Source organism: Maniola jurtina, chromosome 7 (genome assembly GCF_905333055.1).
Source record: "Maniola jurtina chromosome 7, ilManJurt1.1, whole genome shotgun sequence".
NCBI classification, from domain to species: Eukaryota; Metazoa; Arthropoda; class Insecta; order Lepidoptera; family Nymphalidae; genus Maniola; species Maniola jurtina.
Genome location: NC_060035.1, coordinates 6,937,938 through 6,957,780, shown reverse-complemented (window position 1 = coordinate 6,957,780; position 19,843 = coordinate 6,937,938). Strand labels below are relative to the sequence as shown.

The following is a 19,843-nucleotide window of genomic DNA, read 5'->3' as shown; positions in this document are numbered from 1 at the left end:
ACTAAATATATCGATGTGGTCTGACCAGGGTCTGACTAATGGCTATTTGATTTTTTAAATGCCATATTACCTATTTAGTTATTAGCTTTGCCGTTTTAAATTAATTACTTACAGTATTTTATTATATGATTAGGTGTTTACTAAAATTAAAATTAATTTAAAAACGAAGTAGTTACCTAATTTATAATTAGGTATTATAAAAATTAAGTAAATAAATACATACCTATTATAGTACTTGCTATAACCTAGATAAGTAATCTAGGTGCTAACTGCTAAGATAATTTCTTTTGTGCTAGGTACCTACCTACTCACCTGTAAATGATTATTTTTTTATCATTTCAAAACGCCCTACACACGCGTCACAAGCTCTTGGGGAAAAGCAGTTGACGTCCGCAGGCTAAATGACGATGATGATGAAAAGTACCTCATACCTAGATAGTTGATAGACTAATGAAAGTGAATTTAAATAAGCTTTAACATAACATAATGATAGTAGGTATCGATGAGAGGTCAAAAGATAAGTAGGTATAATATATAAGTATCTATTAAAGTTTTACGTAGGCAATAAGTAATTGTCAGCTAAATTAAGTAAGTGTACTTTGTTATTGAACCCTCTTATCTTCTGCGACAGTAAAGTATTCTTGCAACAGACTGACCTCTCTATCAGTTCATTATAATATTTGTAAGTCGAACATGGCCAGTTGAAATACAATAAATTAAAAATGTTTAGATTTATTAAGCGTGGGGAATTTTTAACAAAAATTTCATATTACAACAGTGCACAAGGCGCGAAACGTAAAAATATTTTGAAAAATGTTCAGCGATGCATAAGTGCGCAGAGTTCCAAGTCTGATACCCTTTTTCCGGAGCGAGTCGATTTCCCCGACCGACACATTGGCCCTAGAGATCAAGATGTTGTGACTATGTTAGATTTTCTAGGCTACAAGGTAAAGTTTAGTGTTTACTTAAAATTATATTGGTAGGTAGGTAGATACATAATAATGTGTCTATCGTCATGATTATTATCGTCAACCCATCGCCGGCTCACTACTGAAAACGGCTTTCCTCTCTGAATGAGAAGGGGTTGGCCACATCGTCCACCACGCTAAGACTTCGTCCACGACTTCGACACGTTCCTCATCGTACACCTTTGGAAACATTATGAAGAACTCTCAGACATGCAGGTTAATATCTCACGATGTTTTCCTTCACCGAAAAAGCAATGATAAGACTCATAGTGAACTCCGAAATGTTAGAAGTGCTTGTCCAGGATCAAAACCCGACCCCTCGAATTAGAGGCCGACGCGCGACGTCTTGAACACTAGGCTATCACCCGTTTATTCCTTAGCCCATTTATATAGTTTTATTTGATTAGGCAAGCAAAACAGTCCCAGATTTTGAGATTTGTTAGGGCATGGAGCCTAATCTTTACTTAAAGAGCGTTTTTATCTTATTTAGGTATCGTACTTACAATAACATTTCATGATTACTACTGGTAAAAAATACTGTGCAATGTTAGTCCATTGCGTGTCTGTTTGAGAGCGTTAAACTCCAAAACTTTTAATGGATTTTATTCAAGTTGTTACCGACAAGCGTCACTCGAAGATAATTCAAATATTTCTTTATTCGTAATTTATTTGCATGATTAATTTCCAGAGTCTAGATCAATTAACAAACGATGCAGTTCCGAAGCAAATACAGCTCCAAGGTCTTATGAAAATCGATGATCCTATGAGTACGTAATTACCTTTATTTCATACCTTTTAAATGATTATTTAATTTTCGTGCTTAGCACCTAAATACTTTGCAATTAAATAGGTACCTTACCTTATACCTATTGGAATACTAATTAAACTATCATATTTTTAGGTGAATACGATCTTATTGAAAGGGTCCGCAACTTAGCAGAGAATAATAAAATATGGCGTTCATATATTGGCATGGGATATCACAACTGCTGCGTCCCCCATACCATAATGCGAAACATGTTTGAAAATCCGGGATGGTAATTTTTATTTCCTATATCAAAAATTATGCTCAAAGTTTTTATTTAATTTAATTTTTAATTTCATAAGCTGGATATGTTCTAAGACGTACATTTTGGAATTGGTTGCAAGTTGCTTAACCTTTTAGACCAAGACCTAAGTGGGTGACGAATTCCCATTGCTCATCCTTTTCTTTTTCTCGTTTTGCTAAGACGTCTATTTGATTGTAACGATAATATACGAAGACTGTTTTTTTCCACAAAATTTCAACCTTTCAGGAATTTTTAGGGTTATTGCGACCACCGCTCTGCATAATAAATAATACTAAGTAATTCGCAAACCAAGCGTTCTTTTAATTCTCTAATAGTGATTATTGACGATTGAGGATGTTCTTCGCAGACTAGAAATTAAACTCTAATCTGTAGGTACTTACTATTACAATTTCAGGCGTAGGTATTTGTATGGTAAGTAATCGTCTTCATTGAGAAATAATGCGGAGCGGCATACGTCAACAAGCATAGTAAATACCAAGCTCTACACGAATTTTAAAATACTCTTTACCTGATTTCCTGCTGTATTAATTAAGCGACTAATAAGACTGCATTGAAAGCATTTCGAACATTTTTAGGACCACTCAGTACACTCCGTATCAGCCAGAAATAGCACAAGGACGTCTAGAAAGCTTATTGAACTACCAGACCATGGTAAGCGATCTTACTGGACTGGACGTTGCCAATGCATCTTTATTGGACGAGGGCACTGCTGCAGCTGAGGCTTTGTCTCTATGTCACAGGTTATCTTAGATTTTAAATAACGTTTTAAAATGAAATAACCGGTCAAGGGTATCGTTAGTATCCATTAAATTATTTCCATTTATCAGGCACAACAAAAGGACCAAGTTCGTAGTATCTAATCGCTTGCACCCTCAAACATTAGCGGTGGTACAGACTCGATTAGACGCGCTAGGGCTCGAGGTGACAGTGGTGCCTGACGTCCATCAAGTGGACTTTGCTCAGAGGGATATATCCGCTGTGCTACTGCAATGTCCAGATACAAGAGGATTGGTTTACGATTATTCTGGTCTCGCCGCCGCGGCTCATGAACACGGGGTATGTATTTTCCAAGTAGTTTTGAGGGCCTTTTCCGGATCAATACAGTATCCGGTTGGATAACCTCATAAAATTGTATTTTCTGAACTGGCTCAAGTATGATCTAATCTGATGGGTTCAAATATTGTTAACTAGCTGATGCCCGCGACTTTTTAAAAATCTCGTGGGAACTCTTTGATTTTCCGGGATAAAAAGTAGCCTTTGTGCTAATCCAGAGTATAATCTATCTCCATTCCAAATTTCAGCCCAATCCGTTCAGCCGTTTTTGCATGATTGAGTTACAAACATTCAAACATCCACACTTTCACATTTATGAGTATTATACTAGTAGGATTACTAACCTACACCTTGCCGAACCGTCAGGTAAGGCATTTCCATTATACCTTGATTGCATTACTTACTTTAAAGCCTTACGAAAACAAGGCATGTGATAGGTATCGACTGAAAATAACAGGCACCTATCGTATACCTGTATATCATTTTCACTGAGGGAGAGTACGTTATATTAGCTCGTCTCTGTGAGCAAACTGTAAATCAAAGATATTATTTGCAGACATTAGTAGTGGTGGCAACAGATTTACTGGCGCTAGCCTTGCTACGTCCACCGGCAGAGTGTGGTGCCGCCTTAGCAGTGGGCACTTCACAGAGGTTAGGAGTGCCTTTAGGCTACGGTGGACCACACGCTGGGTTCTTTGCTGCAGAACACCCTTTAGTGAGGCTGATGCCTGGCCGTATGGTTGGAGTCACGAGAGATGCTGCTGGAAGGGACGCATATAGGTTAGTACAGCTAATTGAAAGAATGGGATTCTTTGTCGACTTTTGACTTTATCGACGTATCGATGTGAAAACCATTTTAATTTTTTTCGCTTTTTCTGAACGAAAGCTTTGCTCACGTACTTATTTGTAAATTCGTGAAATGACGTTTTAACAAACCGAAAGCTTTTTAGGCTAATCTGAGTGTTGGCCATTGTATGATTTAAAATATTATGGCTAGCTCGCTCATTCATGATGGCATCCAATAAAGGTCTCATCACCACGTTCGTTCCTTCATTCACTGTTTGGCAATTTAGGGCCCAAAAGCATTAAAAATTAACCTAATTCGTCATCGATTGAGTTTGTACATAAAGAATCAGCTACCAGTCCTTCAAACATTTATATTCTTCATATCATAATATTGCGTGCTTTATAGGCAGAATTTGGCTGTACCCTTTTGTTTTTGTAACCATTCTACTGTTTACCGATATTCGCAATAAAAAAAAATGGATTTATTTTGATTAGGAAAAAAAACAAAACGTACCCTAGGTATTTTTGTTGTCTTGTGTGTGTCACAAAATGTTTTTAATTTTTTTAGGCTAGCTCTACAGACCAGGGAACAGCATATTCGTCGTGATAAAGCCACTTCAAATATCTGCACCGCGCAGGCCCTATTGGCTAACATGTCAGCAATGTTTGCCGTTTACCACGGACCCCAAGGGCTACGGGATATCGCTACCCGTGTACATAATGCCACTCTCGTTCTTGATCACGGTAGGTAATGGTTTTCATTTGAAAATGTTACAATAAAACTTAAGTTAAACTAGTTATAACTTAAACTAAGCATCATCTAATTGCTTAGCTGCTGACAGTGCCAAGAATACTGGCTACATTTCTGCATTGGACAGCCTTATCCTTTACGCAAAAATTCAGGTAGCCCTTCTGTCCCGAGATGAGGTTATTAACGGCGGTGAAATGTCAATATTTATTTTAAATCTAAGATCTAATTATTATTATTTGTAGACTACTACATACTCTATGGTTTCGAAGTCAGTTATTAACCACTAGTGACTAGACTAACGGTTCAGTCCATATGAATTTAAATTATTTATAGACCTCATTATGCTGAGTCAGTTATTCATATCAGTATCTTTATACCCCATTCACAATATTTTTCAGAAAAAATGACAGCCCAGGAAACGTTAATTTGCGTTTTGCTTCGTTTAATTCGGAAAACGGGATTTTTTTACCGTTATTATCAGATGTTGATGATATTAGTGAATTGAAATCAATTGAAATGAAATGATATTTTATTTGTTTTAAAATTTTAAATTAATGCTAATAAACGAGCAGAACGGCGTGCTGTCGGAGGCACGGAGGAAACCAAAAGGTCACCCATGCAGTTCTCGACTTGGGTGAACGTTACTTAAAAATCGCAATAATATAACACATTCTCATAATTGGCCAGCCTTCCCTCAGGCCTCAACCTTGTTATAATCTAATGGGATTGAGAATAAAATTGATTTTCTAGGAGTACAAAGACGTGGTCATAAGCAATCCAACGATGTATATTTCGATACTCTTCATATCGTTCCCACTGAGGATCACGATGCAGCCGCTATAAAAGCACGGGCTCAAGAAAAGAAGATTAACCTGCGTTACTTCGACGATGGCGCAGTGGGGGTCGCACTAGACGAAACTACCACCAAGCAAGATGTTGATGACTTGCTGTGGTTATTTGATTGTGATAAAGTTGATGAGGTAAAAATCACTTTTGATCCACCTGGTTTCTTTTTTTTGTCCACTCATATTATGTGGGGTCGGCACAACACGTTTTCTTCTTCCACTCACTTCTGTCATCCGTCAACATAATATTATCCACCCCTTTTACACGCATATCTTCTTTCACCCAATCCATCAATAATCTCTTCCCCTTATTTTCCCCCCTTCACGTGCCTATTAGATGGTCTTTGCTCCGCATTACTTACATGCCCGTACCATGCTAGTCTATTAACCCTCATCTTTTTACTACTAGCGCTACTTTCAAAGTACCTTTTATTTACAAAAATATATATTCATATATTTTTTTTTAATTCAATTGTAATGGCCAGTTTAATGCCATAATGATAAATCTGAGTATGCTGCTTTAACCTTTTTTCATAACCTGCCATTAGATAGGTAATTCGTAGGTATAATAAGTTATAATACATGTATTTAAATGGATGTCGTAAATTTTCCATAACTTTCAGGTGGTACAGAGTGGTGAAGTCATCTCGAGAAGTGTTTTAAAGGGCCCGTATCGTAGAACTTCCCCATATTTGACGCATCCTGTATTCAATATGCACCATTCGGAAACTAGAATAGTACGATACATGAAACGGTTGGAAAACAAAGACATATCACTGGTCCATTCAATGATACCACTTGTAAGTAATAACAAAGAGAATTAATTATATCAAAGCTTTAGGTATCCAATTAAAAACTCTGTCGGAATTTAATTAACCTTCTTCAATAGAGGGAAATATTTTAAGAACGTTCAGTAGGTATGTTGTGACTTTATGAAAGTAAAAATCTTATTACCGAGTGTAAGAAAACTTCAGGATTTTTGTTCATCACAGGATCTTCTATCCTGGATTTATTTTGGAACGTGTCCCTCCATTGTACGTGGCATCAAACACATGATTGGATTATTTATTAGTTACTAAATGATGCCCACGACTTTCTCCACCTGGATTTAGGTTTTATAAAAATCCCAGATTTATTGGGATGAAAGTAACCTAACATCGGACCATCGAAACTTTCACATAATTTTAATTATAATATTACTTCGCAACCTGACGTGAGGCCTTGATACGTATAGTTAAAAAACTGTCCTTCATAAGCTGTAGGTTAATCGTGATACTGTTTATAGGGTTCATGCACAATGAAACTAAATTCGACGACAGAAATGATGCCATGTTCATTCAAGCACTTTACTGACATCCATCCATTTGCACCACTCGACCAATGCAAGGGGTACCACACGCTTTTTCAAGAACTTGCCAATGATCTATGCGCTATTACCGGCTACGATCGAGTTTCCTTCCAGCCCAACAGGTAACTAAATATCGTTTTCAAAATTGCTTATTTTAAGTTCAGAAGCACTTGAAAGTGTAATAATTGACGTGGCAAGTCAGTAAAAGGCTCAAAGATGAAATCATCCACTCAGGCAGGGTGCTATCCTTCCCATTAGGCCTTAAACTCCTCAAGGGCCCTTGTTTAGACTATTTAGCTAAAAGGCCGATATGATAGTTTCGGAAATTTTGAGCCATTTCTCTTTTTAGCTAAACAGTCTCTCGATCTTTCTGACCCAGGGCCTAGAGCTGTTTTTACTGGAACTATTCGATTGGACAATTCTCCAAGAATCAAGCGGCTATAAATTTAATACTGTCATTGGGTTTCAGTGGTGCGCAAGGTGAATACGCTGGGCTTAGAACAATAAAGCGTTACCACGAGTACCGGGGTGATACAGGGCGTCACATTTGTTTGATACCGGTTAGCGCTCATGGTACTAACCCAGCTTCCGCACACATGGCTGGTATGAGAGTGTGTGCTATACGTGTTACTCCCTCTGGGGATATTGATATGGAACACCTTAAAGACTTGGTAAGATCTTTGAATAACTTAACACTTTATAAAATTGCGATAGGTAAATAGACTATAATGTTTGTGGAATTTGAGATCCTATAGGATTGGGGAAATATGGAGAGTACAAGATGTATAGAGTGACGATAAAAAATTAAATTAGTAGTATGATACTAACAAAGGCTTTTCAGTATATTATGATACTAACGTTAGTAGCAAATAAGTAGCGCGGCACTTGCTTCCGTGTATTACAACGTGTAGGACTCTTCTCTAGGTACTCTGTCTTATGTTACTTATCAGGCCTGAATAGTTTTGAAAATCAGGAATAAGTAGGTAGCTCCAAAATTCTCGGTGTGAACCATAGCAAAACGATTCTACTATCTATGGTCTAAACTTGTGTATGTACTTGTCATTTGTAATCATCAGGTAGAGGAGCACAGTAGTAAGTTATCCTGCCTGATGTTGACGTATCCGAGTACGTTTGGCGTGTTCGAGGAGCGTGCAGCGGATGTGTGCGCCTTGGTACACGCGCACGGTGGGCAGGTCTACTTAGATGGCGCTAATATGAATGCTCAGGTTTGATTTTATATACTGGATATTCTAGCTTTTCCTACAGTTTAGTAGCTTTAGTTTTAAGTTACGTAATTAATTATCACCACTATATCTTACAAATTTAACAATTTCGACCATCAAAAGGAGTACAATATTGTACCTACTTTGAATAAATGATTTTGACTTTTGACTTTGACTTTGTTTTGTACTTAGGGTTTTATTCAACTAACTCTGATCCTTTAAAAAAACTATATACTAGCGCCTGGTTGCAATCAGACCCGCTGGCAAATGATGATGCATCCTAAGATCGATTTCTCTTGTTTAGAAGATGTCTATTCACTCTTAACAGGCAGACCATTAATAAAATTTGATATGTAACAGAAAAAATCCATTTTTTCAGATATCTAAAAAATGTAAGCTGAATCTGTTATTGTTATAGGTATGATTAAGATATAAGATTCTCAAGAATCGAGAGCTTTTATGATGATCATGTTCTGTTTTAATTTAAAGGTAGGATTGTGTCGACCAGGTGATTACGGAAGCGACGTCTCGCATTTGAACTTGCACAAGACTTTCTGTATACCCCATGGAGGTGGTGGTCCCGGTATGGGACCGATTGGAGTGTAAGTACAATAATTTTATTTTACTTGATTAATATTTAGTGCTACAGAGCTCTTTTGCCTTCCAGCCATAGATTGGACACTAGGTATCTTCTAATTAATAGGTACGACAAAAATCAAATGGATGCCATTAGAGTCTACAACTTTAAGTGGGTCCAACGCCGATTTTTACTGAAAGGCACAAAATATTTATAATAATCGCAGCAAACTATGTATTTTACCTAGTATAATTTTTTCTACTAAAGATGATCAGAAATCCTATGCGCGTAGTAAAATCTGGTAGGTACCTAATCTAGTATGTATATTTACAGAAAAGCTCACTTGGCACCGTTCTTGCCATCACATCCTGTGGTGAATCCCTTAGCAGATTTAGGCGATGCAGCGCATAGCTTCGGTTCCGTGAGCGCTGCTCCCTTCGGATCCTCTGCCATTTTACCTATCTCTTGGGCGTATATTAAAGTAAGTTTGATTTTGTAATATAAGAATTTATTGTTTACTGTATTGTTAAATAGTTATAATTTTAGTGTTTGGACGAATCAGTCTAAGATTGGCCATTATTTTTATATCTATACATTGCTTTGACTTTCCGCAATCTATTTTTTCTTTACCCCTTTCAGAAGAGTTTTAGTTCAGATATATTCATCCGTCTAAAACAATCAATCTACGAGTATCTTTAACAATTATGCTAGATTTTATAGCATCTGATTTATCTGGTACCTAAGTCCTACATAATATGTAATTTCCTCTATATTTTTCCTAATTATAATTTTCCATTGTTATACTCGTATTTCCTATTTTATTTTGCTCTGTATCCAATTAAGTCTATTTTATGCAGATGATGGGCCCCAAGGGCTTAAAGCGAGCGACGCAAGTGGCTATTCTTAATGCTAATTATATGTCACGAAGGCTCGACGGCCACTACAAAACATTGTACAAAGGTGAAAGGGGATTGGTTGCTCATGAATTTATAATAGACGTACGAGATCTCAAGAAAAGTGCTAATATAGAACCAGGGGATATTGCTAAACGGCTTATGGACTTTGGTAAGTAAAGAACTTGTTAAAGTACCTATTATACTTTAGGGCCGTGTTGGGCGATTTTGGGATGGGTAAAAATTTTGACTTCGCATCACTGACTTGCTAATGTTAATAGTGCTCAGAGTACCTACTATAGATGTACTTATAAACTAAACTCTACAAATTGTAAAATTTTAATTTTTTTTGATGCTTACTTTGTTAATTTGAAAATCCAAAGAAACTACTGACATTTCATAGTTTTAAGTTTTTATTTCTGTCTTTTTTTTTCTTTTACATAAGGCCTCATTTACACGAGAGCTTTTTAACCTCAATTGAAAAAGCGTCCAAATAGAACAAATATATTCCCAAGTATCACACGTAAAAAACACACGTCAGCGCTTTTTTAAGCGTGACCATATACTTGGGAATCTATTTGCACGCTTTTTTGACAGACGCGGACGTAAAAAAAGCTCTTGTGTAAATGATGCCATACCGTGAGTTGCAATCAATCATAATAATATTAAGTACATTTTTGTGCAGGTTTTCATGCGCCTACCATCTCATGGCCAGTTGCTGGTACATTAATGATAGAACCTACTGAATCTGAAGATCTTCTGGAATTGGATCGTTTCTGTGAAGCACTTATTACGATAAGGAAAGAAATAAAAGACATTGAAGACGGTATTATAGATAAACGATTAAATCCTGTAAAGGTAATTGATTATTATTACCATTTTTTTGGGTATTTTTTTCGATAAACTATAATATATCGAAAGGTAATTTAAATGAATGTATTTTGAATGAGCATTTATTTTAACTGTCGTATATCGTAACATTATAAAAATATACCTACCTAAGTCAATTATAACGAAAAGTTTCGTCGAAGTATGTCAAATAGTTTAAGACAGGAGGTTCTCAATTCGTCAGAAACTTTTTTTCTTGAAACTTCACGAGACGTGACGCGACTCAAAAGAGACTACTAGTTTTAATAAAGAACATTATACATAAGTCAGAGGTTTTAGCCGGTGTATACATATTATATTTTACAGTGGATGAATGTTGTCAAAACATAGCTTTTTTTATAGATGGCTCCACATACACAGCAGGAAGTTATAACAGAGGACTGGAATCGCCCTTACACGAGAGAGCAAGCGGCTTTTCCTGCTGTAAGTATATAAAAATAAAAAACTAAGTACTCGCTTATAATAAAACAATGAAACAAACTGTCGATCAAGCAATATCTCCGCTAATATATATATATACTATGTATATGTACATACTATTTTTTTTTTCAGCCATTCGTAAAGGGAGAAACTAAGATTTGGCCAACAGTTAGCCGAATTGACGATATGTACGGCGATAAGCATCTCGTATGTACCTGCCCACCTGTGATTGACGATTTTTAGTGTAAGGATATCATAATAAAGTGTAAATTAAATAATACAAATGCAGTTGCAAATCGTATTTAATTTGTCAATATTGTCGTATAATAAATAATTATTATCTTTTATATTCTGCTTTTTATTTTGCGAAGATAGAATTTGTTACTCTAGAGCCGTATAAATAGTTAATTGCCATGAATTATATTGACTTCAAACAAGTTAACTAGGTTATTATTATACAAATATGTATTGCGCAGAATTTTTATAACATTACAGTGGTGTCAAGGCAACGTGTTTGTTTAGTTTTCCTTACAATATTTTATTAAAGCTCAAATAGAATACGGATTGCTTCAACTTTTTAGCCTTTTTTTCAACATTTTTACAAATTATTATGAAGCTGTTCGTATTCCAAATTAGCCGTCAAGCGAACTTTTTATAATATAAACAACATGTTCTAAATTTTATAATAAAATTTACAGCACTAAATAATATGATCAAACTCACCAAAACACTGGCTGGGCAATTATTATTACAACAATCAATAAAATAAATCAGTCAAAAACCTTATCTAAACTTTTAAACTCAGTCGCACTCCAACAAAATTGCGTATAAAATACTCATTAAAATTATATTAATTCACATTAAAATATAAAAGAAAGTAGTCATTAAGTCATCAGAACTTGCTCATTTTTGTGGAGAAGTAATGGTTTCTTTAGGATACATGCCTAATCTTACTCCTAGATCCTTCGGCAAACGCATCGCTGGCCGAGTTGGGAAAGGATGATAAGAGCCGGTCGAGGGACTACGCGGATAAGAAAGCGAAGATAAGGTATCTGTCTCTAGGAGCGAGGTTATAGCACTTGATGTGTCGTCTGATTCATATTTAGTTTTGTCACTCTTTTCAGTAAGATCTTTAGGCAGTGTTGGAGTTTCTCTCTTTGGAAAAATTTTTGGTGATATCGGAGTAGATACCTGGTCTAACGAAGTTATTTGACATAATGTGTCGCTAGAATTACTTTTTGCACCCATAGGGGAATCGTCATCCACCGACGGTTCGTATGTAAAGCTAATAGAAGACGTCACTCTGTTAGAAAAATCACTGAATGTGTTAATACTATTTTCTGTTTTTAGAACACTTTCAAAGAGCTTCGGACTTTGACCTTCTAATTTGGAGACAATCTCACCTGCTTTGGATGGTTGAAAATCATTGTATTTTGTTGGTGTTGTTAGTGGATAGTTATAATCATCTGAAGTAAATAGTTTTTCATATGTAGACGTATCTTTTATTTCTGAGGATGGTTGGCTAACGGATATCTTGGATGAGTCACTAGAAAACGAATATCGTGCCCATTCATCAATTGTAGCTCGCCGAATCTCTTTTTGTAAATCGCTATGTGTCGAAATATTACTATTTTTTCTTCTGTAATTATCATCGAGAGTATCGGTTTGACCTAGGTTGCTTTTATAGTCGCATTTTGCCAAAAACCCCTTATTTTCCCATCCATACAAATCAGTTTTGTTGCCGAGACATTCAATGCTAGGGGTTTTAATATTTTTTAATGCAAATTCATCAGATCCTGTTGGAGTATTACGAACTTCGTATGAAAATGGGTCATCGATCGAAATTGGTCTAACTCTAAGAAAATCACTTTTATCCGATGTTTCATCTTTAGAAGTTCGTTTAATGCAACCGATTAAAGAATCTGAGGTAGATTCTTTAAGCAGAGGCGAATCAAGTATTTTTGTTTCTGAAGGTTTTGTAAGAGTAGCGTTGTCTTTATTTTTTCTATCCATAATAATATCTTCTATGCTTTTTCTGTCTTGTAACTGACTACTCAGAGCAGATGAAATGTGTTGTTTCGTCAAAATTCGGCTAAGTATTTGTGAGTTTTCTTGTATTATTTGCAGAGCTCTTTCACTGTTTTTTCGCCCAGAACGTAAAACGTATTCTTTTGAAGAAGGTGTATCTTTATTTGGAGATGATTCTTCCAGTATTGCTCGTTTAGTATCAGTGGGTACGTTTTTATTATCGTTAAACTGTCTATCTGCCATTTCTATACCACTTATTTTTTCTTCTCTTGAACCGGGACTTACGGATTTTTTACATACAAAACTATGAGTTTGTGGTAAGGAAGAAGCTCGTTCAGAATCGGTTTTTAAAGTGTTTTCATTGTGATTGTTTTGCAATGTTAGTGAGTCTGGCTTTTTGGGTAATCTCGAATTTCTTCTGATAGCACGTCTACTTGGAATATCAAAATTATTAGGATCTGTTAACCTCGCTCCAAAAAATTCTGGACTATGTTCAAAATATTTATCAATTTTCAACTGAATTGGAGGTTCATCTTCACTTACAATAAGACTTTCGGATCTAGGACTTTCAGGTGGACTTTCAGTGTCCGAAATGCCTTTGTCTGATAAATCAATATCAGGAACAAAATTAGGGTACATTGTAAAACTGTCGATTATATCTGGAGGTCTTGTATTTGTGGAAGTTGTTATGGATGTAGAAGGCCGTCTTGATTCGTTTGTGTATGATGAACCATATTCAACAACACAATGACAAGGAGATAAATCGATAGAATTTAATTTCATTACATTTTTACATTTTGATACGTTCGCATTCTTTTGGTTTCTTCTTTCTTCATAATTTGGCCGATGAAAAGTGTCATTTCTTTCGTACTCTATTCGGTGATGGCGAACACATTTGAATGGACTTACTGGAGCGCAAGATTTTTCCTCACCAGTAATAATGTGGCTATCCTTTAATTTGGATTCAAAACCATCTATATAAATACGTAATGGTTCACCAGCAGCTGAGTCGAGATATTCAGTGATATTTTTTACATTTTTATCATCTACTGCGATATTTTTTTCAGTTTCAGATAAACATGTATTTATAGATTCTTTAACGTGACGTGAGGGGCTGGCCTTGGATTCTTTACATATTGGAGTGTTTGATACGACTGCATGCTTCTTATTTTTAAAGCTGTGAGCTTTATTTTCTTTGTCATCATTAGGTAACTCTTGCTCAGAATCACTGGCCTTCTCATTTTCATCACAAAGGCTCGTGTCTGTACTTGATTCCGATCGTAAAGAGTATGAAGAGCTTTCACTAGAGCTACGAGATCGAATTGAAGCTATCATTTCATTAGCTTCTAATTCGGATACTATTACACCATCTCCCATTTCGTCTAAATCTATAGAAGCTTTTCTTGTAAGGTCTAATGCTTTTTCCTTTTTAATATCTTTCCATTTTACAGAGTTTCTTCTGTTTAACGTCTTTCGAGTTTTCTCTTCTTCCCAGCTTATAGTATCATCCGTAATCTTGTCTTTAAGTTCTTCTGGTTTTTCCTTTATGGGTGTTGTTTGCCGGGACGGTGGAATTGCACCCGGAGGAGGACCTAGCCGTCGACCTCTTGAACTGACTATAGCACTTTTTCCCAAGAGTAAATTGTTGACTGTAAGTGAGGTTGGAGATGTAGGGACACCAACTGAAAAAAAAAACATAATTACGTTGTGAAAGAAATCAATATCCGTATTACAAAGTGTATTAGTTTGTTGGTTTGTTGATTTATTGGTTTGTCCTTCAATCACGTCGTAACGAAACAATGGATCGACATGATTTTTTGCATAGGTATGGGTAAAGACCTGGAAAGTGACATACTGTAACTTTTTATCCCGGAAAATCAAAGAGTTGCTACGGGGTTTTGACAACCTAAATTCAAGTCGCGGGCATCAGCTAGTATCTTATAACTTTTTAATACAACGATCTTAAGGTATTACAGTGCGCACTATATTGACCATTCCAATTTTTTTTGATGCAAGTTGTAGTCTTTGCTTTAACTTGATGGTATCATTATGATAGCTTTGTGAAACATGTTTTTTGTCTGGAATAGCCGTTCATTTTATTCAACGTGTCAATATCACAATAGTTTTAAGTCCATACTCCATAGTACCTGCAGCATGACGAGCACATGCGGCCGCTAAAATTACGTGTGCTTGACGTTGCCTTTCGCGAAGCCTAGCATATTGCCTTTTTAGCGCTCCTATATCCAACGACAACCTATCACCAGCACCCACACGGTCTTCACGTCTAGGCAGCACCTAAAACGTGGAAATAGTTTATATAAATACAAATACTTTTAAAGTTATAAACGAAACTAGATTTATATAATATGATTTTACCGTAGCCAAGGCCATTTTGTTTCCATCATCACTCGAGTCGCCTTCATCTTCAGAATAAAAAAGACGTAACCCCCGCTTTGTCACCGACTGCATCTATGAAAATAATATAGATTGTACGAGACTATAATACAAAGCTTAAAAAGAGGAGGTAATCCTCATGGATGTAAACTGGTCTTAATCTATTGAATGTCTAACTTCATTGATTGGTCATACTTCTCAGTATTGTTAGGAAGGGAACTGTCTGTCTGTTCAGATTTGATTTGACTGTTGCCTAACCAGGTTTGTCTGCCTGTTGGTAAAAATACTTCTACGTTATGATGTGTATTAATTCAGCAACACCTACCGCAGATTGTAAGGGAGGATGATATACAGGCGGGGCGTTCGGCGGTGCTGGTGGGGCTACCCTGTATCTATGCAGGCTCCTCAGCCGCGGCAGTTCAGGCGCCGAGTTGAAGGCTACCACCCTTGCTACTAGAGCCTCGCCGGCTTCCCATACAGCACCGACACCACCGCCCATACAGCTGTAGAACTCATCCGCTGATCGCGCTGATAGAATACGACTAGAACAGAGTAAAATATTATACTACAACTCTGTATTTCCTACCTGTTTTACAGTGTTAGGAACCATTGCATTGTAAACACATCTGGCAAAGGAGGCTCTACGCCACCACCTGAAAAATTCAGGCGATAATGTAGAGCGGAGTAATAGGAAATACAGAGTTGTAGTATAATTTCTTACTCTGTGTAAGAAATTATACTACAACAACACTGTATTTCACACCTGTTTTAAAGCTCGAAGAAATCATCCATTTTGTGTTTAATTAGAATTGTATTTAGTTCAAACCTGATTTGATACTGTAGGAATGAAAGTAATTTAAAAAAATCACTGAAGACTTGCTTTTTGGCTAAGGTATAATGGTATGTAGAGAGTTTTCGAGTTTGGAAGTTACCCCCTACAAGCAAAGCCGACGCTACGTAGAAACCGTGAAACGATATGAGTTTATAAAACTGCCATACCTTTGCCAGGTTAGCTCGGCTCTATCTTAGACTGCTTCATCATATTTTATCATCATGTCAGATCGCAGACAAATGGCTAGCTATATTACCAAGATTTTTTTTGTAAATAAAATAATTGAATCAAATCTCGAAATACTATTAACAATATACACACTCTTGAAGCATGTCCCAAATAGCGAGGGCGGTAAGTAGCAGGATCTCATTGCCATCGAGCAGAATCAGATCCCAGATCCTCAGTAGTGACTCCCGTGGTAGCCAGGTTGCGTAAAGTGTTAGGAACCATTGCATTGTAAACACATCTGGTAAAGGAGGCTCTACGCCACCACCTGAAAAATTCAGGCGATAATGAAGAGCGGAGTACTAGAAGTCATACTAGTACACTCGCATAAACCAGGGACAAATCTAGCGCAAGCGGAAAATGCTCATGGAATTTTCCTTCAGGCGCTTCATTGGCACTCGACTTCCATTATATTTGTTCGACTTCCATTATATTTGTCCCTGGTCTTGGATGGGTATTTAAAGACTGCAGTCTCTAATAATAAAACTAATGTGCCTTGAGTCTAGGCTATCACTTGTTCGAAATCGCATAAACGACATGAATTTTTCACTTGTATCCCTATTACATTGTTAGTTTGCGGAAAAAACATCTGCGCATTGCACGCGTTGCTGTAAGGTGCGACTTGTGACTTAGGTACTTCTTGAGTTAGCAGAAGAAATATCCAATGTAAAATGTAATATTATAAATGCGAAAGTGTGTCTGTCTGTCAGCTATGTTTCTACTGCCCATCCGTAACCGTTTTTGACGAAAGTTACAGAGTTAGCTTGCATCCCGGGGACGGACATACCTAAAGTTCCCATGGGATTTTAAAAAACCGAAATCCACTGAGTCACAGGCATCATTTAGTATGGTATGTGATATAGGTTCCTACCGTCTGATATCCTTTGCAAATGATCCATGTGTTGAGCTAGGCGGGGTAGTCTTAATCTTAATAGATCTCTAAAAGCAGCCATGTCCGCCGATAGACCTCGCAGATCATCAGCAAAGTAGCCCTCCGGCAACACTGCTTCTACTAAATATATCATTACCTGAAAGACAATAATTACAGCGCATATTATTATTATAGAAAAGCTAAGAACCAAAGACGAGTAGGTACATCTAAATTACCTTTAACGAATCAGATTCAGATTTTTCCATAACCTCTAAAATTATAGCTGCTAACATATTAAAACCTTGGCAATAACCGACGTCCTTATTCCATCTGAAATAACATAAAAACTATAACATATTAATATAATATATATGACGTAATTATTCAAGAACTACGGAACCCTAAAAATTCGGAGAGAAACATTCTTATCGGATTCGGACAGGACAAAGTAGGAGCACAGGTAGGAGGCAGCGATCTCTTTATACCGCGCTCTCGATGGCTAATTTGTTATGTTGATAGCATGAACTTATAAATACTTGTTGACAGCTTGTGAAATATGAGTTTTGTTTTGTTTGGACATATTTTAATTCAATGGTTGGAGGCATCTTTCATAAACTTTCATCTTTTATAAACTGAAACCTGAACAGATCACAAATTAAGACAACAAATAGCAGAGGAAAATTGCCAGAATTATTTTTCAGTGAATTTGCTACCTGTGAAAATTTCATTTATATACTTACTACGCTGTAGAACATAGCTAGTACAAAATATTGTGTATTAAAGTTTAAAGCTTTACCTTGCATAAGCTAACAATACTCTACGCAGCATCGCTTGATTCTCACGACCTTCTGCACCACAGAAGAGAGAACATCCCGTTCTATGCAGATCCTGCAATAATATTTATTTTGAAATGCCTTGAAGGTAGGTAGGTATGGCCGAATCTCTCAGTGCCTAAAAGCTTCCTAATAATATAAATATTAAACTGTGACTGCTTTTTGCTATAATTTGCTTTTTAGTCAAAATTCCAATAATAATCTTAATCGCCCTTACTCATATTATTATAATACTTTTTTAGTATTTTCGGTTTTTTATTTATTTTAATTTTATTTATTTATTATTTTGCTACCATTAGGTATGGGAGACGTAAGTTTAATTAGGTAGTCGTCATCTCAACTAACGGACGTTCATTTTTGGACTTGTAGGAATTTTCACACTGCTTTGTGCTAATAGAGAAAAATTCGGTACTTACATTTAATAAATAGATAATTTTATCTACCTTTTGTTCTCAGCCTCACGTAAGTTTATTTTGGATCAATGTGCCTCGAATTCTATTAAATAGTTTGAGAAGTTGGAGCTGCATTATTTTCTTTCTGTAGCCTACCACCTTATACTTATTGTACCATGCAGTTATCGTTGCGTTGTGTAGGTTAGTTAAGAAGTTAGTATAATAAAATTGCAGTATAATAAATGCGGGGAAGACAATGCTAATTACTTACTATAATAACTAACAAACGTAACGAAGATAAGACAGCTGATACGTCAGTTTTTACAAGAGCGATTGCCATCTGACCTCCACAACCCTTGAAGAGCACACTCGTAACAATACAAATGTGAAATATTCACAACTTCTAAAAGGTTCAAAGTAAAATATACCTTAAGGATCTGCGCACTAAGTTCAGTATCATCGGGCAGGGCGGTGCCTCGGAAGCAGGCCCGCTCGGCGACCGGCCAGTCGATGCCCCGGGCGGTCAAGTGCCGTTCTGCTAACGTCTGCCATAGCTGAAATGTCATCGAGACCCCAATTAATAGGAGAACGAATCCATGTCATTAGAAAGCCTACACGTTTCCCCGAGAAAGCTTCCGCGATTTGTTTATTTTTTAAGTCAGCTAAGGAAAATTAGAGTAGGAAGATAATGAACTCAAGTATAATTTATCCCACCAAAAACATTTCATGTAAAATGTTGCCAAGACTCACAAGTTCATAATGCTTTCACTGTTAAAAAGTTATGAGATCTCTAGTAGAGCCAAGCCCCTAGCTGAGCTTAGAATTGCGCTGCCCATGGGACCTATCCCAAGTCCAAAGTATATAGCTCTTAAATGCTCTTGAGTATATCACATTTATAACAATAAAGAACAAATAACTCTACTTACAAGCTCTGATTTTACAAACCCTAAATCTTGGTTAAAAAAGGACGGCTTGGCCGTTTAATGTTCGTGGTACTTTTATCTGATATGACATTTAAGCCCGGAATACCTTGTGCGACAATCATGAAGAATAATATAAATTAGTAATTGTCGAACAAACTATTCCTTATGACCTTAATATTATAATATGTTATGACATGTAATAGTTTCACGAACATTAAACGGCCAAGCCGTACTTTTTTAACCAAGATTTAGGGTTTGTAAAATCAGAGCTTGTAAGTAGAGTTATTTGTTCTTTATTGTTATAAATGTGATATACTCAAGAGCATTTAAGAGCTATATACTTTGGACTTGGGATAGGTCCCATGGGCAGCGCAATTCTAAGCTCAGCTAGGGGCTTGGCTCTACTAGAGATCTCATAACTTTTTAACAGTGAAAGCATTATGAACTTGTGAGTCTTGGCAACATTTTACATGAAATGTTTTTGGTGGGATTTCATTTCTTTTTGGCAGGTGCCCTAGATTTT

The 19,843-nt window shown here is 36.5% G+C and overlaps 3 protein-coding genes across 6 annotated transcripts in view; 2 read left to right on the top strand and 1 right to left on the bottom strand.

Annotated features, from left to right (window-relative positions):
- LOC123867227 (phosphoribosylformylglycinamidine synthase) overlaps positions 1–12,196 on the top strand; it is a 31,583-nt gene extending 19,387 nt beyond the window's left edge. Inside the window, exons 24-25 of the mRNA XM_045909188.1 lie at positions 2,960–2,965; positions 12,186–12,196. The gene's annotated coding sequence lies outside the window, so the exon portion shown is untranslated. The remainder of the gene's footprint in view (positions 1–2,959; positions 2,966–12,185) is intronic.
- On the top strand, positions 558–11,169 carry LOC123867229 (glycine dehydrogenase (decarboxylating), mitochondrial). The gene is made up of 18 exons (XM_045909189.1): positions 558–947; positions 1,657–1,735; positions 1,870–2,005; positions 2,614–2,778; positions 2,866–3,094; positions 3,648–3,871; positions 4,446–4,621; positions 5,379–5,608; positions 6,097–6,273; positions 6,759–6,943; positions 7,291–7,492; positions 7,898–8,047; positions 8,534–8,646; positions 8,955–9,102; positions 9,479–9,686; positions 10,200–10,372; positions 10,745–10,825; positions 10,955–11,169. Exons 1-18 carry the CDS (start codon positions 723–725, stop codon positions 11,063–11,065), a joined length of 3,012 nt encoding a protein of 1,003 aa, XP_045765145.1. The 5' UTR covers positions 558–722; the 3' UTR covers positions 11,066–11,169.
- The window catches only part of LOC123867226, a 27,908-nt gene continuing 19,171 nt past the window's right edge, over positions 11,107–19,843 (bottom strand). For 3 of the 4 annotated variants that reach the window (XM_045909184.1, XM_045909183.1, XM_045909186.1), the window contains 9 exons: positions 18,826–18,951; positions 17,969–18,060; positions 17,409–17,502; positions 17,173–17,329; positions 16,398–16,569; positions 15,570–15,786; positions 15,227–15,319; positions 14,998–15,145; positions 11,107–14,532 (listed from right to left, as the gene is read on the bottom strand). In XM_045909184.1, the coding sequence (XP_045765140.1) occupies positions 11,726–14,532; positions 14,998–15,145; positions 15,227–15,319; positions 15,570–15,786; positions 16,398–16,569; positions 17,173–17,329; positions 17,409–17,502; positions 17,969–18,060; positions 18,826–18,951 (3,906 nt within the window). In that variant the 3' untranslated portion in view covers positions 11,107–11,725. The remainder of the gene's footprint in view (positions 14,533–14,997; positions 15,146–15,226; positions 15,320–15,569; positions 15,787–16,397; positions 16,570–17,172; positions 17,330–17,408; positions 17,503–17,968; positions 18,061–18,825; positions 18,952–19,843) is intronic. The other variant, XM_045909185.1, reaches the window with a different exon arrangement.